Source organism: Acanthaster planci, linkage group LG15 (genome assembly GCF_054643075.1).
Source record: "Acanthaster planci isolate LZ-2023a linkage group LG15, COTS_SCS, whole genome shotgun sequence".
NCBI lineage: Eukaryota > Metazoa > Echinodermata > Asteroidea > Valvatida > Acanthasteridae > Acanthaster > Acanthaster planci.
This window is the reverse complement of record NC_141791.1, coordinates 12,397,589-12,421,565: the sequence shown is the minus strand read 5'-3', so window position 1 is coordinate 12,421,565 and position 23,977 is coordinate 12,397,589. Positions and strand designations below refer to the sequence as shown.

Genomic DNA, 23,977 nt, shown 5'->3' with positions numbered 1-23,977 from the left:
CCGCTTCAGCCTGTGAATGAGATAAGAAATGTTTTCAACGGAAGTAAAATAAAGGATTCTGAGGTTTCTGTAGTCTCACCGCCGTGCCGCTGGCCACACCCCTCCATTAACCTCCTTTCAAAACTTCCGTTACCAACATTCCACTCAAGGCCCTGAGTTTATTTTTTCACCGGCTATTTCTAAAGGTCATTAACAACGAGGCTACACCACAACATTGCATTTTTGATACAGTTTTTCAGCTGCATTTAAATGCCCCCCCCCCCAACAAAAATACGCGCATGTGGGCATTTATAAAAAAAATAGGCCAAAAGGTCATTGCGCGTGCGCTTACGGGCAGAGTGGATACGCGATACATGAACTACATGACAAAAATGCAACAGGAGTGAAACTGGAAGACCGAAGCGGACATTTTTATCGCGAGAAGAAGACAACGTGAATATTTTTTTGCCGTATTTCCAACATAAGTTCGCCGAGCTTGGGAATATGAAGAGGCGAAATGTCGATTATGGAAAGCTAAGACGCCCTCTGAAACGGAACAAGATCGCAGAAGGCATCTACGGCAGGTGAGATTTGAGGGTAAAAATGTGAAAGGCGTGCAGAAAATTTACCATCCGGACCGAGTCTTCCGTTGTCTGTGCGTATGGTTGCATACTTAGAAAAAGTTGCACCGTGGATATCAAATCACTAACCAACAGTCTGTCACAAAACAACTCGTCTGTCGATGTACAGTTTGTGAAACCATGGTGAAACTGCATACACAAGTATGGTCTGTGTTCGCCAGAGACCTTCATATTATTTTTTCCTCGTAATTTCAATAAGAATTATGGATTCCTATCGGCCTATGTTTACCGAGAATATTGTCACAAACATGTTGACAGTCGTGACAGTGTGACATATGTACACTAATCATTATAGTATAAACTGATAAACCTTATTGGTAATACTATAACAGGCCTACAGCATGAGTGATTTTGCACAATGGTAGAGAGGTGCTATGGGAAGGAAAAAGGAGCAGTATTTGCCCCCTTTTCCTTCCCACTATGCCTTTCGACAATTCTACCATTGTGTACAATCAGCCATGTGGTACTATTATTACCAATAACTTATTATGATGTTAACGACAGTGTCACTAACAATTCACCATATGTAGGCCAGGCCTACATCCATATAGCACCAGGTTGAAGACTTTCCTAACCAATATAAATTTACAGTAGGCCTACATGCACCTTATGATAAGGACTTTGCCATAGCCTAACATGCTGAAAGTGACAGTCCCAAATTCTCCGATTTCAAATGATTTTACATTCACCTTGGGGGGTTAGGATTAATTAAAGCCAGGCCAACATGCACATGATTTGTATTCCACTGCATTATTGGAGAGAATCTTGTCAGTCTGTGCCCTGCATGCAGTGCACCTCATGGTACTTTGAAGCCCCGTTCCTACATGTACATGTACATAGGCTTACATTCATACATTGATACCAATGTCAGTCCATATCATTAATTTGGTCAGTGACAGATACTCCAGGAATGAGTTCATTTAGTTTGATTTGCATAAAAAAGGCTAATAATGCTGCACATACCTTTTTTCCCCCCATTTATATGTACATTTAGGCCCAGAGTACAAAATCAATATGACAAGTAAATATTGACAAAGTTGATTTGTAAAGGACTTATTATGCCATGCATACAGGAACCAGACATGTACATGAACCAAATTACAACTTTAATGCTTTGTTCAGCTTGATCAGAAATCGCCCACGATGGTTTCAGCGCAAAAAATTGTGCCAGGATATGATAAAATAATTAAGATTAAGAAATTAGTGTCATTTAGGAAAGAATTCCATACATGTATTGTATGTGGACGCCACTTGATACCTGTGCACAAAACCCCATGAGACTAGTCTGAAAAATTTAAGTGTTTTCTAAGTGAATACATGTACATCAATATTTTTGACTAAATTTGACTTAAAAGGACATTCTACATGTATTTTCCGCTGGCTAAATAAATGTACATGTAGCTCTCTCAGAGGAAAAATCAGTGGCAATCAGTGGCATTCTTTCCATAATTTTCAATTCACAGTTGAAACAAATGAAATCTTATGTGTGTCTAGGACAGTGTTTACCACTGATGTATAACCCTGACCTTCCCTCATCCTACAAAATCCTGCAGGAGTTGATGGATACATGTAGTACACAATTTTAGAATGTACATGTAGCGCCCAGCCACTTTTACCTTACAAGTTATGTACATGTATGGACGTGGTACTTAGGGTCCTTGGAACTTTGTGTGGGAAATAAAAAAACAAAGAATTTCTGTGGTTTCTTGCGTAGTCATGAACATGCAGAATTTTGTAGGATTCAAGAAACTTTCTGGTTATAAAGGCTCACAAAGTTTGAATTAAGTCATGTTTGATAATAGCTCTTCATTCCAGACATTTTAATGTAGATTCTGGTGAAGAGGCCCCACTAAATTTGATATAGAATTTGTTTAAGAATAATGCATCTGACAGACCTGACAGAGATCTGACAGACGAGGCCACAGGTCACTTACAACAGCTTAATGATCTACTAATGTACATGCATTTTTGGTTTTTTTTGTCTTGTTTCTTTGCTTGAATAACTGCAGTACCTTCTTGTACCTGAAGTTCCTAGCAATATGGATGTTTGTTCTGCTGCTGGACTTCATCTTGGAGTTTCGCTTTGAGTACCTCTGGCCCCTCTGGTTGCTCTTGCGGAGCATCTACGACTCTTACCGGTACCAAGGGCTGGTAAGTAGGCACTCAGAGGCCAGCATTTGTCTCTCAAACCCTCTGTGAATAGATCCAAATCCTGTCCCCCTTTGATTCGGTTTGTGGCTTCCCTTGGCATCTTACAATTGATTGTCCCCGCCTTAATTGCATTGTGGAAACGATGTGATGCCGATTTTTTTTTGGGGGGGGGGAGTTTCTCTCATTGAAAAATGCCAGTGCTTTTTCCTGATGCATGAGGGCGCTGTTGTCGCAAGGTCATCACAGGAAGAGACAAGATTACCTGTGCAAAGTTTGAACCCAAACTTTGCTCTTTGAACATTCTGCCGTAGATGGCATCACCTTTTTGCTCATAGATCTATACAAATTGGGAGAACCATAAAAATGAAAGAGGCAGGAGTCCCTAAAATTACACCAAAATTTCAAGTCGGGCTCAACGGGAAACAAAAGAGAATTTACAAGACCTACAGTAAAAAAAAATTCCATAGACGTATAATGTACGGGCCTTTTAAGGGTTAGTTGACAAGGCCTAGACCATGGAATTAGAAATAATCCATTAAACATTTAGAACTCTTAAAAATTCCTGTCTGATTTGCAAGTGAGACATAGCAGAGGCAGCATGTCAAACAAAATGTCACTCTGACCTTGACACATGCACGCATTACAAAGAAGCCAGAACATTAATCCCTTATACATGCAGGTTACATTAAGCACATTTTAAAGTCCCAGTTTACATCCCCAATTCTTCCCAGGCTTACAAATTTTGGAACGCCCACCATTTTTTGTTTTAAATATACCTTTACTCCCAGTCATTATAAGTGGATGGCATAAAGGTTTCAATCTTTGTTGATAATCTTTGGAAAGTGAGTCCTAATCCAATAATTAAACCGAACAACATTTCATTTATTTTTTTTTCAGGGCACCCTCCTGAACCCCACAGAATCCAACAAAAGGCTTTTTGTTCACTTCTAACATCAACAAAATCTCACCGAAAGAGCCCATTGGGCATCATTGGGTTCAGCATGGTTAGGGTTCAAAAAAATGTCAAGAGCTGTTTTTTTTTACTCAAAGTAAGGTCTGTATGCTCACTGGCGTTGCATATTGTGGGACAGGTTTAAGTGTGTTATTAACTAACACTGCTAATGCCATGGTACAGTGCAGCCTTTGTATCAACGACTGATGTTTATGAATTTTTACAATCCAATATGAAAAAAGGAAAAAAGTGTTTTCAGTCATTGTTTGTAAAAGCATATTGGGTGATGTTACTGGTGAAGATTGTTTCCTTTTAGGCACGGACAGACGTGGTTTTTGTGTGGGTTTTATTAAAATCCAAAACAAGGGTGTATCTGCTCTTTGCCATACACATATCTGAAGAATTGTGCCCAACAGAAATTGGAGCATAAGAGTGTCTCTCTGTACAAGTATGCCACAAGTCTGCATGGAATTCAGACCTGTGCACATAGTGGTACATGTACTTTCTGGACTGCCACGTTTGCACAGAGCGGTACAATGTACATGGCCAGGCAAGAAGGCAGAGACCAGAGCAAAACATGCAGTTTGTTATAGAAATTTTATGTTCTGGATATTTTTGCAATACACGTACATGTACTTACATGTACCTGTAGAGCCATTCGTCGTTCCATGGCTTACATGGTCTGTGCATTTTGCATGGGACGAGTTTTGTTTTTTACGTTTTTTACGGGAGTACATGTGCATGCATTTTCTTATGGTTTGGATGGTTTGCGGTTTTGTGTCTCAAAACGGTCACCCTACTGCTTCCGTTCTGCTCAGTGGAATAAAAAAGGACCCTGTGTTTTGCTTATCACAACTTGACCAAAATCATACTAAAAGATGCTGACGTCTTGGCTGAACTTTTCTCGGCAATGGTCACCAGGGTCACTGAAAAATTGCCTCCTGTCCACTAAACATGGTACCATATCTGTGGAAATGACCAGTGAGATGCCCGCAAGGGTTACTAAATGGATTAATCGACCAGTTTGTCATTTATTGGGTTGTCTGATTAATGAAAAAACCACTCTGTGATATAAATACCATCCTTTCAGATGGTGCGAGAGACTGGCCAAAGAGCTCTTAAACCTACCCAGTATATAACCTCATTGTTCCATGCACTTAATGTTTTTATACTGTACCAATCTAGTACTTTACTTGTGTATAAGTGGATAGTGTGCAGTGTGAACATTGCAAAATCAGCCAAACGCATCTGTATCAATTTCCTTGATATCAAGGAAAACATGAGCCAGTAAAACTGTAAATCAGAAAGGGACGATCACATGGATCGGTAAATGTTGTACCTGATTGAAAAAAACTGCAATCTTCCCTAGAAATTTGCCACCCTACCGTACATGTATACACGTGTACATGTACCGGTACTGATGTACATGTACATAATGCATCACAGATCCTTCCTGTGTAGCACAGAGGTAATGGAGCTTCATTGACAAAAGTAAGAATAGAATGGAAAGAAGAAGCAATTTTCAGCGTACATCCATGACATCAGGATGCATACATGTATCGTGCACTGTACCCGTACATGTACATGTGTACATCCACATGTACACATTACATAAACCCAGAATTGAAAAGGCCGTGCGGTTGGCTTTATCACTCACTCTAAAAACCAATAATATGCCCAAGAAGCATAATGTGTAAATGTTCAGACTTGGTGTGTGCAGCCAGGTATACTGAAACAGCATTCTTGATATTGTCTGTGTGGTTGATAAGCTTCAGGGCTACCATGCCCAAAGCAACTCCGCGGCTGAAACACATCTCTAGAGTGCTCTCTCTCATCCACTTCCTCTCTCCCACGATGGTGTCGTTTCTTCCCCCCGTCGTTATTAATATTCCGCCGCCATCAGGACAGCCCAGTTGGCTCCTTTGTTCCATGGCAGAGTCACGTATTCTACTTGTCCCAGCCCGGCCATCACCTCGTGCTCGTCATAATGGTCCGTAGAGCGCTGAATAAATGCGGTGAATTAAACTGCACCTTGCTCCCACAGATCGTCACTTACATGTATTTGATGAAATGCCTGTTTCCACCTGTCATTCACCAACCGACTGTGACAGCAGGCGGCCCTTTTTACTGGCCGCAGCCCGTTTTATCTGGGAGGGTTTTTTTTGTACCAAGGACAGTGCAGTGCAATTCTCAATTTTGTGTCATCAGATGAACCAGTGTACAGTTGCAAATGTACGTGTTATAAATGTGATTGTGGAAAAAAGCCAGGTAGAGACAGAAACTTCCCGAACCCTCCCGTTTTCCAAATTCATTATAAAACGAAAGTGTTTTTTTTTGTCTGGTTTTTACTTGCCGTAGAACTGTGTATTACATACATTTACATGTACAGTACTTACAAGGTATCTCAAATGACACCGACAGGGTACCAGTACGTGAACTGGTCCAGGCATGTACAATGTACCACATTTCCCTGCTACCACAAACTGTGTATGACTGACAGTTCTTTGACTTCATGTTATATGAATGTGTAATGTGGAACCTACAGACATGTACATCAAATGTAATGTACATATGTACATGGTAAATGTACATGTACATGTCTTTGTTCTTCTGCTGTATCTTTATTCTGTCCTGGTTACACGTATTGCTCAATCTTCAGTCAGAGATGCCACTTTTTCAGTTTTATCCGGAGTTTCTTTTTTTTTTTTAACAGACCCCCGAAATTCCATTTTTCCCTTGTAGCTCAAAAGAAAAGGCCCAAAAAGAAAACACAAATGGGAATGCATTTATTTTCACCTCTGCATCTCCAATGATGGTCGCACATTGCATTCACAAATGTACATGTAGCTCTGCCCCTGTAGGAGGCTTAAAACAAGGCTGCAGAGCTTGCATGCGAAGCGGCATTTGCTGCCTACACGTGTATGCCTTTGTGATCCTTGAAACAACCAGAGTGTGACCCGATTTTGTGTGTACTGCATGCACCGCGCTCCTTACATGTTTGCAGGCGGTTAGCGTACTGAGTACATTAATCACACAGCCTTGAATTCAAGACTATCATGTCAATCAGTGGTTTCCAATCACAGTGATTGTATGGATTGGAATAATGTACATAAACCGGAAACCAAGTACATGTACATCATGGTCGCGCACTTCTGTTTGGAAGGACGAGCTGTCGATTGATGTCTGCAACGTAATCGTGCACAGTTTAGAGTAAAAAACCTCATTAAATCGTGCTACAGATTTCATCCAAATAGGTAAAGTTCAAAATTTTAGAAAGAACGGACAACTTAAAAGCCACTGAATCAAAGGCAGAAAGGACTGGTAAGTGGAACTGGACACGGCTGTAGGAGAAGAAAACCCCGGTCATTATGTCCTCCACCCTCTACGCTCGATTGTGCGCTTCAGTGTTACATGTACATGCATTTGTCATGATTAAAACAGTTCCTTGTTTTTAGCAGACACTGTGGCATCTGTGTTTGGGGCATTACCGCCTAAGATTTTGAATGCACTTTGTCCAGAAACACTTTGTGAAAGGAGGAGGCTAGGGTTTGTAGCTGCCAATCATTAGGTGAGAGGTTTGGATCCAGCAGGTGGTTATACAATGTGATCTTGGCCAAGTCACTTTATATCCCCAACTTGTTTGCCTCTCTCCACCCAGGATTGCCCAGGAGTATAAAGGAGTTGAGTACTGTGAGGCCAGAGATAGTTATTGACTTGTGTTTTGCCCGTTTGCTCCAAATATTGCAGCATTGAGCTGTGTGTTTTCCCCAGGGAGCTGCAGTGTTTTCGGGAGGAAGGTTCAGCTGTGAGCAGGGGCAGGGATGATGATTATATCCAATCGGTGCTTTTCCAAGGACAAAATTATTATCTGTTTAGCACTGTAATGTGTACAACAGCAGGTTCTCAGAGTTGGGAAGACCTGTGGAATTTTTTCAAATTAATTTGCTGTGCCATAGAGATCTTCAATCCCATCGTATTATGCAAGGGTCTGTATTTTCAGACTTGAGACTGGATTTGTCTGTGACTACTTTTTACAAAACATGATCAGGAAAAAGGCCACTTGTAACTTTTCCAACATCCAGCGTGCAAACAAAAATAACACTGCAAGAGAACAAAACGATCAAAAGCCAGGTGCACGTACATGTACATGTAAGGTATCAGCTAAAAATGTAATAAAGGCTACACGTACGTGTATGTATGAAATTAAAGATGGAAAGCACTTCTACCAGATAATGGGGATCTCTTCTGGTCAAATATGCTGCTCCATCCACTGGCTTCCCCGCCCAGCCCAGCTTCCCCATCCACCCCAGCTTCCCAGCCCAGCCCAGCTTCCCCACCCAGCCCAGCTTCCCCACCCAGCCCAGCTCTCCCGCCCAGCCCAGCTTCCCCGCCCAGCCCAGCTTCCCCGCCCAGCCCAGCTTCCCAGCCCAGCCCAGCTTCCCAGCCCAGCCCAGCTTCCCAGCCCAGCCCAGCTTCCCAGCCCAGCCCAGCTTCCCCACCCAGCCCAGCTTCCCCACCCAGCCCAGCTCCCCCGCCCAGCCCAGCTTCCCCGCCCAGCCCAGCTTCCCCGTCCACCCCATCTTCCCCGCCACATTTTGTACAGTTTAATCAAAAGTACACCTGTTTTTTCCTCCCACACTCTCTCTCTCTCGGCCAGGCGTTCTCTGTGGTCTTCATCTTCATCGCCTTCACCTCCGACATGATCTGCCTCCTGTTCATCCCGGTGCACTGGCTCTTCTTTGTTGCCAGCACCTACGTCTGGGTGGAGTTTGTCTCGCACACCGGTACGTGCTGTGTTTCTTTTTTACAAATGTATTTGAAGTCCTAGCCCAACACCAGCGGCCGTTTTTTTTTTTCTGTGGGTCGAGTGCTGCAGGGTTTGAAAGATTCACTGAACCGGCGGACTGAGGCCAGTTATTTTGACATTGGCCTTGCATCCTCTAGACCTGTACAAGCCCGGCAGTCTAGGATTTTGTATTCAATAAAATTAAAAAGTCAGTTGACATAAACCAGTGGTTTATGATCTCTTTTGTTTAGCGTGTTGGTCTTGTGACATGTGTTTTGGTGCAGTAAATTTTAAGGTTACTGGCTCTGCGGTCCCGTTATTTATGAAATGCGACTCCTGAGGAGAGTATTCTTGAAACAGGGTTTGCTTGTCCTCAAATAAGTTCCCCACAATACGGTCCATGTGGGTCATTTCAGAAAGTCGGGGTCCAAAAGTGTGACATTTTGTGTCCCGGCTACATCTGACCTTTGTTATTTGACATGGAAATATCACCGGAAAATGATTTCAAACTATTGCTATTTGTTTAGCAGATAATTTGCATTCATTCATCAGTCTTGGAAATTAGAAAATGTTTTCTGAACTTACAAAATCGTATGTCAGATATGACAGGGACATGAAAGGAAGTGGACGCCTAATTTCTGGCATTACCCATGTGCATGCCGACAAGTGCTGGCATGAAGTAGATTATGACAGATTCCTCTGGTTCACATCTCGTGCTCGTACAAAGATTCTGAATAGTGTTCTTTTCATTGCACAGTGCCGCCATAACCTCACGGGGGGGGGAACACGGAGCCCATGTACATGCATTTTCAGCTTTTTTGTACTCTCAGCCTAAGTTTGGCCACGTTCAGTTCATGTGGTTTGCGTTTCACAGATGCATAAACCAGGAAGTACATTGTAATGTGCACAAATTGTATACATTGAAAGTAGCATGAAATAAATCAATATCGTCAACTTGTTGCAGTGCCTGTTGTTAATCGGTTGACCATCAGACTCGGACATGGACCACTGAGTATCATTGTGTTCAGGGCTCCTACAAATGTTCCAGTCTGAAGCATATGCGTACATGTATGTACCGGTAGGCCTGTCAGTTTCAGGTCCCTATGATTTTTGTAACTTAGACTGAAAAAAGTGGTTTAAAGTACAAGTAGCTCTCTCTCTCAAGATGAAATTTGTGCATGGACATTTACATGTACTAAGGAGGTGTTCCTGAGAATCTGAACCACATTCTTAGTCTGTCACATGTGGAGCAGATGTCTTGCAAAATCCCACCCGAGTAGGCTTATGATTTTGTTTTCGTAACATTGAGAATACAGTGTAAATTAAACATGTACATGTACATTGTAATGCAAGTCGATGCAAGGGTACACCTGCAGTATATGTATATAATTTACACCATTCTACCGCTGATGATCAAACATGTACTGGATGTTTCCCTTTATATGATGAGGTGGTTGATATGAATTTAATCTCAGCATGGATAATGTTAGGTACGGTGAATACATGTACATGTATACTACTGCCGTACCGCATTGCACGTCACACTGTACTAGTAATGTACATGGACCTGCATGTTGGCATGTCAGTTTTAATGGATAGACAAAAATATCCCTTACCGCACAGAGCTTTGTACATTTTGTAATCAAGCAACATACGTACTGGTACATGGACATGCATGGTACTTGTACATACTTTGCTGATTATATTTCAAAACAAGGAATTTCGAATTGGCCCTCGGGATCATTGAGACTTTGAAGGGGCTTTTCATTAACATAGTTCTTTGAAATAAACCTTTTCTGTTCTGTTATTTTATATGGCCACGTTATTAGCATAGTTTACTGGTGTTTCACTTTGGAAATGATGTTCTGTGTTCTCTAAATGACAGCTTAATACAAGCCATGTTCCTGTTCAGTATCCATGCGTTCAATTTATTGCTTCATATACTTGACAGGCTTCACTTCAAATTGAATTTCATTATCTGTGATTCAGCTCGAGAGCTTGAGCTGGTATCCATGTGACAACCTCACACGCCTTTTGTGGCACTAATTACTCTAAACAGTATGCTAACGATTGCAAAGAAACAAAATACTGTTATTGCACTGTCCTCGCAGGGACAAATTGCACCGTTGCCATGGCAACCACCGCATCCTCCCCTGCCAGATGTGATTAAGAGTGATCCCCAGGTGGGATTGTCGGTTGCCGTCGTTTAAATCCCTTAAGGTCTCTGTGCTCGTCACTCAACTAGCGCACGTAATAGAATTGGGCAGTTGGCAGTCAGCATCTGCCGTCGTGTGGCACAGGTTGGCTGTGAGCTAATGTACATGCATGTACATGTATCTGGCATTTATATCGAGCATATTCATGCACATGTACATATACTCGTGTAGGCCTGTGTACAAAGGTACAGGTACATATACAAGTACATGTATGTGCACTTGCCCGAGATTTTCCCTAACATTAATTTTCGATTATGCTGTTTTGGTTTGAATGCCTTTTGGCAGCCTGCAAATGGTCAATTAATTATGGATTTTTGCCCTGCCCGACGTGTTTTTTAACACTGTATACTCAGTGTATGCCACTGAAGGCTTGTGAAAAAATCCACAAGCTTACTCCGGTGGGACTCTAACCCACACCCTCCTGTTTACTAGTGCATCTTAACCACTCGACCACCGAGTTTGCCGGTGTCGGCTGGCTGGTTCGAATCAGATATAGCAGCAGGTACCCCGAACAACAAATCCATCCAAGAAATAGCCTGGAAATGGATTCATTTAATTGCTAACAGAGTAATATTTATACTCAAAATGGATATTTCGAGAAAAGCTTGCCATGTGGCTGGATTTAAATGAAATAACGAGTTACTCTTGGTAAGTAAGGTTACTGCTGTTTACATACTATAGATTTGTCCATGTTGTTCTCGGGCACAGAACCTGGAGTGATGTCCCTGGGAAAGTTTGGCTGGCACCTTACTGTTTTTAAGTTTTTTCAGCAAAAAAATGTGAACTTGGAACACATTACTTGTATGTAACCCATGGTGGTTTTTACCTCCAGCAAGAATTTACAAGTGGTTTGCAATACATTGGGTTTAAAATGTGATACGCAAGTCCTCCCAAATCCACCTGTGCATGGACATTGTGACAGACGAAGCCATTCAACATCAGTTGTCCAAACGGTCCATTGAGCTATTGAGTTTTCATAATCAGACAATACATCAGTGTGTAGGACCACGGAAGATTCATCCATCAGTCCGGGCTGCCATTTTGATAACTGCCAAATCAAATGTTTGGTGTAACATCTCTATTCCATAGGCCCTGAAGGTCTCATACCTTGTGCTGAAGAAATAATATGAAGCTGGTGAACAATCCATATCGTATTCCAACATAGTTGCTTGGTCTTCCTTTTCCCCTCGTCGTAGATCGAGGTATATGTCTGCCCACGGTGTCGCTATGGCTACTCTTTGTCTACATCGAGGCGTCAGTGCGGTTGCGGGAGCTAAGATCGGCGATACCGTTCCATCTTGACCTCTGTCGACCGTTTGCAGCACACTGGTACGTGCCCTGTCTCCCTCCTTTCAACTTTTTCCCAGAGCTTCCCTAACCCTAATTGCCTGGGCCCTTTTGGCTCGGATACACCCTCAGTCCCTCGAAATCCCCAAGTGTCCCCATGAAAAAACTGGATACAGCTTCAGTCCTACAAAATCCTCCAATAGTTCTTGAATATGTTCTGTGGAGGGGTGCCCACTACCTCAATCCCTCAAAGTCCTCCGCCAATTCCTCTCATGATGTTGAGGCAGTGTGAATGGAATCCTGGAGCAGTATGGAGGATTTCACACATGATGTGGGCATGAATTTATGCACGGCTGACCATAAGCAACACATGGTCAAACCCACAACTTGGAGACAATGCATCCTTCACAAGCAGCAATGCAATTTTGCCATGCAGTCGCAATCCTCCAGAAATCCTCCAAAACCGCCCGGAGGAGTTCAAAGGATTGAGGATGGTTGGGGCTTATGTGCCCATCTTCTCAAGTCAACTTACAATAAATTGCCCAATGTCTATCAAAATGACGGGCCTTTAAGATGTACATGTAAACATCAAACAAAGCCAGATGTCAGGTAGAACTTTTGCACTGGGCTTCCTAATTTGCCTGATGGTTGTTATAAATTAAACGCAAACCAGTGTCTAAGATTAAAAGTCCACTTGTGCATGTATGAAAAATTCTATTTATCTTCAATTTTCCCAGAATACTGATGATTGTTGTATTTTTATGATAAGATCTTTGCACTGTTCATTGTATACTTAAGGATTTCACATTGTTATCTGTATTTTGCAGTTTTGCAATAGTTCATTTGCATAAGTTAATAAAAACGAGTTTAACCTTTAACTAAAAAAAATTGCCATTTAGGACGTGCTTTGGAGTTCTCCGACTCTATATTTTTGTTTCTTTGCAGCATTGGTTATCCAGTGGTCACGCTCGGTTTCAATTTTAAAACATACGTGGGCTACCGGATGAGGCTTCGGAAGCAGAAAGAGGTACAGAAAGAAAACGATTTTTACATTCAGCTCCTGCAGCAAGCCTTGCCCCCTGAGCAGCAGCAACATCATCAGCTGCAGAACACCTCGCTGACGACAGAGAAGCAAAAAGGTATGACTTGTAGTCTGTCCTTGTCTTTGTGTGAAGAATGCTGGTGTCCAGCGGTTCTGGTCTTCAACTCCTGGGCCGCGGTGTGTAGGTTTGGACCCCATGGGTACCGCGATGCTTGTGTTCTTGGGTAGGATACTTTGTGGCAATGACCTGTCTTCTCCCAGGGGTGTCGAGAGCTGAAGTAAGTATGTCGTCTTTTGTGAGTTGCCAAGGTGATGGTTCCACACAAAAGTCACTCAGCCGTATCCTTGTGCCTTTGCAACGAACGTTGCACAGGACTAGTTACTATGTGGAACCATCACCGTGGCAACTGACATCACGCCTCGGTACTTCGTAAAGTGTGCATCTGCGAGGGTATCTGCGCGCGTAAGGCAAATTTCAAAATGGAAGACCAGGCTACACGGAATGCTAAAACAGATTTCATGTTTATGCCCAAAGGTGTTGATGACAGGGTTGGGTAAGATTTAATTGATACTTGAATTGAATGCATTTTCGGGCACACTTTTGTCTGGGATTTTAGAATGAGGTTTCTGTGTTTGGCACAATGTGTTACTTTGATAGAGTACCAAGCTCCCCTTGTTACCCAAAGATGCACACCACTAGTTTGGAGCTACAGCTTTGAGTTGGTTTGGATCTGCTCGTGAACAAGTTTCCTCTGTGCTAGGGTAATGTTTTTTCGAATGTCAGACTGACATCTGTTCAGGCATCTTTCTTTAACGTACAGCAATGCAAAATGTGCAAGCAGTGTTCCTTTTTCTGTTTGTATCTTTTGAACTCTTTGATTGACTCTTTTTTCTACAGCGATAACCTCTAAAGCAGAGGAGCCCTCGTCTAACGGAGTGGTAGCCAGGAAAGGCTCACCTGTTATCCAAGGAAATAAGGGTTCATCGGACGGTGGTGACAAGGCAAAGGAGCCCCCACCATCGCGCAAGCAGGCCACAAGCAACAACGCCACGGTGGGCACAGCCAAAGCCCCTGCGGACCCCGAGTTGATAGAGACTAAGCTGCCCCAGCGCAGCGTGAACGATTACGACGGGTCCAAGGAGAACCTTGCCAACGAGCAGGTGCAGGCCAAGAACTTGAGACAGAATGCCTCGGGCGGGGGCTCGAGCGGCAGTGGTGGTGGGGGGAGCCAACGCAGCAAGAATCCACCCTCGGGGAAGCAGGACAACAGTGGGTCGTCACTTCCCCACCCCGGCGGTGGCGGCAAGAAGCCTAAGCCGCTGGCCTCCAAGCTGGAAAACAAAGAGAAAGAGAAGGACACAAACCTGAGTGCGGATATCGCAAATGGGGCGGTGCCTGCGCCGCCGGCCAAAGATGAGAAAGTGTTGAGGTAATGGAGAGTGTGTGTGCGTGCATGCGGCTTCCACACCTTTGCCGTAGGAGATGTTGTAGCATTTGATGTCCTGGTGTTCTCTGTGGAAACAACCATTCGTTATACCACTCCAGTGTTCTCTGTGAAGTTTTTAAGGTTGTCTCGTTTTTCAGCCGGCCTTTGATCAACTGATTTCCTCATTGGATTGTAGGTTAACTCGCCCCCTGGCCGACTCGCCCCTTGCCAACTCGCCCCCTAGCCAACTCGCCCCCTGACCCACTTGCCCCCTGACCGACTCGCCACCTGGCTAACTCGCCCCCCTAAGTTTGCCAAGCAAGTATGGCCGGCCCATTCACCATTTAATAAACAAAACACTATCAGTCAGAGATGGAATCAGTGATTGCTGCCCGTAAAAACTTAGGTTCTGGGGTTTGCAGCGGGCACTCAAAGTTGAGAATTATGAAAGTTAAACTGTTTAAAAGCTTGCTGGATGTTTACTTTCTGTGGAATTTGGGGTAAAATTTTTTTTTTTAGATATTGATAAAACTAATTCAGTATTATTGTGTGTATGGGCCATCTGTCCAGCTGCGTCCCTTCTGCGGACCTCAGTCACATACCCAAATGTTAATGGGACGGAGGGTTCGAAGTTGTTGATCCTGAGGTTATGTTGGATGTACAAATAACCTAATCAGACAGTGGACGTGGGAAGCACTAGGATGTTTGAATAAATAAGTGATTAGTGGTGATGTCCAAATATCCATCACCGTCTGTGAGCCGTTCTTGTTGCGTCGATGGTTAGAACCATTCGGGTTTTTTTTAAACACATTGGGCCGGCCATACTTGCTTGACTTTCCTAGGGGGCGAGTCGGTCAGGGGGCGAGTCGGCCGGGGGCAAGTTGGTAAGGGCTGAGTCGGTCAGGGGGCGAGTTGGTAAGGGGCGAGTCGGTAAGGAGCGAGTCGGTCAGGGGGCGGGTCGGTAAGGGGTGAGTCGGTCAGGGGGCGAGTTGACCAGGGGGCGAGTTGGTAAGGGGTAGGTCGGTCAGGAAGCGAGTTGACCTGACACCCCTCATTGTGCATTGGCTGTTTCCTGGGAAGGCTGAAAGGTTTTGTAGAATGGCTCTTACAGTAGGGACTTGTGAAGACTCTGTGTCTTCATGTGGTCATGTTTGTGCCAACATGTATCGGCAGACATGGATAACAAACTTAGACTTATCCCATTTCTTTGCCAGTCTCTGAATTCTAAATGCACATGACATCAATCGCAACCCTGTGATGATCGTTTAGTACTAGTCTTGCAAAAGTGGGATCCATCAGGACAGGATAAGAACATGTGCGCAGAAGATGATTACCACCTAAACCGAGGAGTCTTGCAAACTGTAGTGTAATGTTTTCTGCCAGTGGTTTAGGGGAGATGCTTCAGAGACATGTGTTTGGTCCCGGGGCAGATTTCGGGCACTGAGGTCGACCCAGCTTCAAACGTGTGTTTTTTCCCTTTTCTCCGTTTACCATCAGGTTGGAGTCCGACATCAAGAGACTGAAGGCTGATCTTCAGGCAAGCCGCCAGGTCCAGGCTGATCTCAGGGCGCAGGTCAACAACCTTCTGTCAGACGACCAGCACGACAAAGCTGAGCTGGAGCAGATGAAGAAGGACTACGAGTCTCTCCAGACCAAGTAAGCTCATCACAAACCTGTCTCTTAACCTTGTCAGAAGCCATGGATTTTGTAGGTGTATAGTGAGCTATTCCAAGCCCAGAAATTTCCAAGGAAACTTCCCAAGTAGATCTTACCTTCCTACTTTTGGTACACTGCCAACATGACAGTCAACTTGGGAGCTTGTTGAGACCATTTTAATTGGCACAAATTTGAATCCCAGTTTGTTCCCTTGGTAGAATTAGTGCAGTCGGAAACAAAATATTGCGCCATTTGCGTTTCAAATGTAGCTTGTTCATTAATGTGACTGGTAACTCCAGATTTAGTAGAGTGACCAGAACCAGACCGTCTAGAGTTCTCTAGCCTCTCTCATGCGGCCTGTTTAAGAACAGGCACTCATTTTAGAAAAATAGTCAAATTCTTCCCAAATTCAAATACATAACAAGGTTACAGTGCGTAGAGTTACTTGGTTTTGTTGAGGTTTTCTGAATCGTCACATCTCTGATTTAAGCTTGAGGCTACAGCTCACAATTTGAGGCCCTTAAATTTGGAGACATGGACTAAGTGTACGTCTGTTTTCTTCAGTGGGTGTAAATCCATGTGAGGTTTGGTCGAAGTTTAGTGTGTTGGGTTCAAACATCAAAGGCTTCTAACAGCATGAAAATGGAGATTAAGCCATAACCAGAGTTAAAGCCGGGGCTCGAGAAATGGCTTGAGTGCCTTCTAGTCACTCAGCGCTTAGTCACTCATCACTTCATTGTTCCACTTTCATTTTCCTTCATTTCCCTTGCGGCAGGCTTCATAACCTGGTCACCCAGAAGCAGCAGGACAAGCAGAACATCGCCCGGCTGGAGCAGCAGCTCAAGACAGAGCGGGAGTCGCGGTCCTCACTGGAGGCTCAGATCCGGGAGGAGCGCAAGACCCGTAAAGCCAAGGAGGCAGCCGCAGCCCGAGCAGCGGCTATGGCTACCGCTGGCCGGTACGTAACCCATCGCCTCAAAATTGTGCAAATTTTCATTGATGCTCAGAAAATTTTCATCCCTGTGCATACTGGGATTATTTGCAGAACTGGCCGGAAAGAGCGGTTTAAAATCAAATTGTTTGGAGAACTTCAATGTATTGGTTCATTGGTGGATTTCATTGCAGCCTTTTTTGTAAGTTTTATTGGATGTCAAATTATTGACGGCAGTGTTTGATGCTCCTTATGCTGTAGGCCGGTACTGCTCCCATGTGTCTGCAGTTGTGCTGTAAATGTATCTTTACTTTGGTATTTGATGTGTTTGTAAGGCTTTATGTTATATTTTCTGCCACTTTATTGTTTTAGGTCGCAGCACAGTTGGAAATAAAGACAAACCTTTGCAAATTGGGCTGTACACCTGTCTTAATTTTTGTGAAGTTGGCTGCCTGTGACGAGGTAAAAACTTGGGCATATTTTTTTTTTGTCATCAATGTGACTTGGACTTCATTTCCACTCAGATACGGTGAGTGCGGTGACTCCTGTCGCATGAGGATGCTGGACCAGGACTCGGAGATCCTCCGTCTACGCAAGGAGTCACGTGACAAGGATGACCACCTCAGAGAAATGGAGAAGAAGACCGAGGTATGTCGATATTGGTGCCAGGGAGTGAGAAGTGGATTTGCGTAAGAATTTGAATGGGTGTATTTAAGTTAAAACAATGTTTCATAAAAGATATGCTGAGTATAGCGAACTTCAAACATGGCTTGTAAGAGTTCTGCTTTAGCTTTCTTAATCAAGTTAGGTACAGTGTGGGCTGTCCCACAACCAGTCTTTTCAAACTTAGACACATGTAAAAGTATCTACATGTAGTTTGAGAACATCTGTAAAGTGTTAATTCAGTCCGACAGGTCTTTCTTCTGGACATTTATAATTCACTTTCTCATGTTTGTCATCCTATGCACTGAGCATGTCAAGGGGAAAAGTTGAATCTTCTGGCTCACCTGTCCTTTAAAAATGAACATTTTGTCAGAAGGTTATGTCCGATTTTCATTAAAATCAGGAACGACTCCGGCAGTTTTACCATCACGGGGTTAAAAATTTATGAATCAAAAAAGAGAGCGTTCATGGTCATCTTTTTTTGTTTTTTTTGTTTTGAAACTTTGCAGCTACTGCAAGAGCGGCAGGAAACACAGAACAAGACAGATCTGCTCATGTCTGCGCTGATGGCCATGCAGGACCGGACAGCCAAGCTGGAGACCAGCCTGAGTGCCGAGACCCGCCTCAAGTTGGACCTCTTCTCCGCCCTGGGGGACGCCCGCCGGCAGATGGAGATTCTTCAGAGTGAGTCCTTACGCGAGTCCCCCTATCAAATGAAATCAGACCTTCTTGTGTGGGGAAACATTCCTCGTCGATGGAGGATTTTAAGATTTGCCGGAAAGTTTCCTGTTGAGGAGATTTTGTTTTACAGAGTTTTACAAAACTTGGCCTCAAAGGTGTCGCTGTTTCACTGCGCTTTGGATATCTTCATGTACATGTGTAGGAGATACCTTGCTGTGAAATCATTTGCACTTGATTGTCAATATATACATCTCCATTGGGAAACTTTCAGAGAATGATTAAGAAAAAGCAAAAATTAAAAAAAATTTTTATCTTTCTGTGTCGTCTCCTTTGCAGCCCAATTGATGAAGAAGGAGCGCGAGATCCACGACCTCAAGACTAAGATAGCTGAGGTGATGGCCGTCATGCCGCCCAGTAACTACTCAAGTGCGGGCTCTCCGATCTCGGGCACGCCTCGGTACTCCGTTAACTTTGTCAGCTCGGAGGAGTCGGGCCCCACCCTGCCCATCAGTTCACTGGCTCATGGCGGCACCGGCGGCGATGCCCGGGCCATTCCGGTATCCCAGAGCGTGCCCCCAGGCGTGGCCCTGGGTGTGGCCCCGGGTGCAGCCCCCACTGGGGCATCAGCCTCCTCCACCCCGGTGTCCGTCCCGCAGGGTTCTTCTTCCTCCCAGTCGCCCTCACCCTCGGTCAGCCCCGTGCCGAGCGTCGGGAATGGGAAGTCAGTCCTAGACCCCAATGCGGCTGTGTACAGGCCCAAGAGCAACTAGAGAGTTTAAAAAAAACCAGGAGAGCAGGGGTATGGATAGGATTGTGCAAGGGCATTTAGAACCGATAGTCGTTAACACTTAACTTACATCTGTGTTGTTGGGCAGTGCTGTCCATGTTTTCAAAGTTCACTACCACTATGAAGTAACTCAGTTGACTTATTCATGCTAAATACATTGTGTGGCAGGTGGAAACAGCAACCCTTTGTGGATATTCAGACTTTTGATATCAACATGCATGAAGAACAAGTGGCCATTTCCAAAAACTATGGTTTCCAGATCGGGATTTTGTTCAAACTGAGTAGCGGTTCTCCAGGAATCCGGTTGCTGTTTCTCTTTTTGCAATATTAACGTTCACCGTGGATCTGGTCCGCCTTACACTGAGAGACCAGTTACTGAGACTAGACCGATCATTGGAAATGTAACACTTTGTTCCAATCACCAACACTGGCAAAGAACTTTATCTTGGTCTGCCAGCGGCGAGCATTGCCCAGCAATATGATGCATGATGACAGCAATTTACCTGGCCACTGGCTTGCTTGGAGGGTACTTACTGAGGCACGGTGCCGACACCTGATCAGACCCGACTGATCAGGAGGCAAGTGTATGACTTGAAAGGAATAAGAAATGGATAGGGGATAGGAATTAGACATGGAGAAGGACAGGCCCTAGCAATAACAGTCAGGACTGTTTCAGAGCAACCAATCTTTATCATCACCCTTTGGTAACTTCAGTGACTATGATAAAACAGCTGCAGGCATTGAACCTGATGAAACCAATTCTAGGCTAGAAAACCTCGTGACACTCAACAAGATTATCAAATCATAGAGCCTTAATCTTGATTCTTGATGTATATTTCTTTGGTTGTGGTCCCTTGTCCATGACACATCCTCTGTTGTACGTGGTGCTTAAAAATTAACTCAGTATAAACTGTTCGTTTGTTTAAAAGCCAGTGGCCAGGCATGGGTCTGGTACCTTTTGTTCCTTACCTGATGCCGTGCTCTCTATTTCGCTCTCGTTAGACTGTCGAGTAATGTAGTACTGTATTAAAAAATGGGCGCTCTTCAGATAAACTAACCGAGACAGCCTGGTGTCCCCACCAGTGGCTGTCGTATGTATTTGACCATGTGCTTTGTCTAACGTCTAGTCCACATCGAGCGGTTGTGGCGTGTTCAAAAAGAAGAAAAGTATTGCTATTTTTTGCCATTACATTGCTTAATTGGTTTTTTTGTCTGTCTCTCGCGCGAGACATTGTTGTCATTGAATGTGCTTTTTAGTAGAGCAGAAGCGGAGTGTACAAGGTTGGCAGTACACAACGAGCACAAGGCAGCACTTACAGTGGCAAGATATGACCCCGACCCGTCGTCCACTTTTCCATTTTTCTCTTCGCATACTCCGCAGATTTTTCAGGAAAGTGCACGGTGATCGGGCGACCATTCAGTTGACTTGTGTTGTGTGTTGCTTTGGTAAACATTTTCTGCGGTTGTCAAAATTGAAGATGACAAACAATAACTTTGATCTGATGCCAGATCACCTGTTGCCAATTCTAGTCCGAAAAAATGAGGATTTCGGACAAAAGGCAAAGACATGTTAAAAAGACCCGCATACAGTGTCCATTTTGGCTGTAATTCCTTCTTATTGACCAATAGTGTGTCTTCTACTGGATTCAGCAACTATGACAGGTGCTTTCATTCATTTGGTGAAGTCTGGTTCTTTGTGATCGTTGTAGTTTCACGTGTGTCTTGTTTTGCATCTCACGTCTGAAGCACGTACACAAAGATACCCCAGGGTCTTCCGTGATTCACGAAAGTAACCTGTTTTCTGTTTTGAAACTTTCCAGTGTTCAGCATGGACAACATATTTCTTGGTCCAAAATTGAAATTGATCGGTGTCACAGCTCTTTGAAGATGAAATTGTGTTGATTTTATTACCAGATACGGGGACTAAAGCACTTTCCACCCAATGGAAAACAAATCTTCAGATTTCAAGGTTAAACTTAAATTATTTAAAAATAATTGTACTGAGGTATACCATCCCTGGAAATGTATGGAGTAGCTGTTTTAATTAGTTGAAACAACATCCCTGTTGTGACAAAATATCAAAATGTTGCAGAATGAATTTTTATTTTGCTTGCAGATTGTAGGAAAAAGATCTCTCTTTTTCCCCACAAAGACAAGAGGAAATAGTATTTATGGCATTATTGAAACAAAAGTGTTTAATGAGGAAGTATTTTCATGTAAAAAGTTTAATTGTGTTCGTGTTAAGTTTGACAATTTGTTAGGAAAAACGGAGAACCAACAAAGGAACATATTTGACTTTAAAAGTTGGGATTTTTCAGAGAAAATAGCAGTTTCTCAGCATCCTTGGAAAAGAATTCTCCTATTCCAGTTGTGTTTGAAAGTTTGTTTTCATCTGTCCCCCCAAATTCTTGTTACAAGAGAAGAGCTTGACATAGGCAACAGGGAAAACTGAAACGAATCTTGGCGAGTACATGGAATTGCCCAAATGCCAGAATCAGTTATTGCAAGAGTTCGAATGCCTTGCCATGCTGAATACTTGGAATTATGGTGAAATTCAGAGCTGGACACTTTATTGGCTAATATTTGGTTTATATAAATTCTTTGGTCTTCGTTACATGTATAATTTCAGAATTATATATTGTAATCTCTGATGACCAGTACCTGCAAAATGTTCTTAATCTAATCAGAGCCACTTCTCTGATGGTGAATGGAGTGGCGTTTGAAATGTGTAGAAGTTACATGCATTGCTCTGTTACCCTTGCTTGTCTGTACATCTCAAGACCAACTATTAGAGCTGCTATGAAATCTACGAGTTCGAGAGAGACCCACACAAACTTTCAGCATAGATTTCTTTGGGTTCACTCCTAGCTCTTTGTTGGGCAATACATTTGACATAGATGATTTAACCAGTGACCCTTATGCAAATTCGTCTTACCTTATCTCACGACCTTTGGCGCTGTATACCGAACATTCATTTGTTTTTGTCTTAATCATGAACAATTTAGGAAAAATTGGAAGGGTCAACATCCAGCCGTCGTCATATTTGAATGCCAGGTTTGAGAAATGCCCGGCTCTGTCCTTGGAAAAAAAATTGCCGTGTGTACTGTATGTTGCTTATTGTGGAGGAGGGCACAGATCTGCCAAGCACCCTGCTCAGCCTGGTCACACCCTTATTTAGTGTTGCATGTAACAGGCTCCCAAGACAGTTTTCCTTGATGAGTAAACTTGCTTGGAAGTAAATTTCCCGGCTGTTGGCAGCCTGTATACTTGGGTTCTGCTTTTCTGCCCATGCTTTGTACGTGAATTGTATATGGTTCAGTAGCAAGGCTGTCTGGCCCGCAGGGGCAACAAGTTCACATTAAAAATTGTGTGTTGCAAAAAAAAAAGAAAGTTGTGTCTCAGTTTGTTCAACCCTTGCACTTTTAAAAATCTTACGGAAATTCTGGAATGTTGTCCTGAAATATTAAAATCTGCAAGGGATTAGCATTGCTAAGGAACTTTATCCCCAAACCTAACTTCACACCAAATCGTTTAGAAATCATTTTTGAATGAAAAGAAACACATTTTTGTCATCTACAAGGCCTGTAGAAATCATTTTTGTTAAAAAATGACGGGTGAAAATTTTGAAAAAATCTGCAAGGGGTTAGCCTTGCAAAATTATCAAATTTTGACCCAAATTTGATTTTTCTACAAATCTTTGGAAAATCATTTTTGAATGAAAAGAAACACATTTTTGTCATCTACAAGGCCTGTAGAACACATTTTTGTTAAAAAATGACGGCTGAAAATTTTGAAAAAAATCTGCAAGGGGTTAGCCTTGCTAAATTATCAAATTTTGACCCAAATTTGATTTTTCTACAAATCATTAGAAAATCATTTTTGAATGAAAAGAAACACATTTTTGTCATCTACAAGGCCTGTAGAGCTCATTTTTGTTAAAAAATGACGGGTGAAAATTTTGAAAAAATCTGCAAGGGGTTAGCCTTGCAAAATTATCAAATTTTGACCCAAATTTGATTTTTCTACAAATCATTAGGAAATCATTTTTGAATAAAAAGAAACACATTTTTGTCATCTACAAGGCTTGTAGAACACATTTTTGTTAAAAAATGTGGGGTGAAAATTTGAAAAAATCTGCAAGGGGTTAGCCTTGCAAAATTATCAAATTTTGACCCAAATTTGATTTTTCTACAAATCATTGGGAAATCATTTTTGAATGAAAAGAAACACATTTTTGTCATCTAGAAGGCCTGTAGAACTCATTTTTGATAAAAAATGTCAGGTGAAAATTTTGAAAAAATCTGCAAGGGGTTAGCCTTGCAAAATTATCAAATTTTGACCCAAATTTGATTTTTCTACAAATCTTTGGAAAATCATTTTTGAATGAAAAGAAACACATTTTTGTCATCTACAAGGCCTGTAGAACTCATTTTTGATAAAAAATGTCAGGTGAAAATTTTGAAAAAATCTGCAAGGGGTTAGCCTTGCAAAATTATCAAATTTTGACCCAAATTTGATTTTTCTACAAATCATTAGGAAATCATTTTTGAATGAAAAGAAACACATTTTTGTCATCTACAAGGCCTGTAGAACTCATTTTTTATAAAAAATGTTGGGTGAAAATTTTGAAAAAATCTGCAAGGGGTTAGCCTTGAAAAATTATCAAATTTTGACCAAAATTTGATTTTTCTATAAATCATTAGAAAATCATTTTTAATGAAAAGAAACACATTTTTGTCATCTAGAAGGCCTGTAGAACTGATTTTTGATAAAAAATG

General features: G+C 42.7%; 1 protein-coding gene across 1 annotated transcript; it reads left to right on the top strand.

Annotated features, from left to right (window-relative positions):
- Positions 1–368: 368 nt before the first annotated feature.
- Positions 369–22,589, top strand: LOC110981488 (macoilin-like). The gene is made up of 11 exons (XM_022239091.2): positions 369–563; positions 2,630–2,771; positions 8,381–8,507; positions 11,922–12,054; positions 12,958–13,151; positions 13,953–14,484; positions 15,979–16,137; positions 16,913–17,095; positions 17,593–17,716; positions 18,241–18,415; positions 18,749–22,589. Exons 1-11 carry the CDS (start codon positions 484–486, stop codon positions 19,180–19,182), a joined length of 2,283 nt encoding a protein of 760 aa, XP_022094783.2. The 5' UTR covers positions 369–483; the 3' UTR covers positions 19,183–22,589.
- Positions 22,590–23,977: the final 1,388 nt, after the last annotated feature.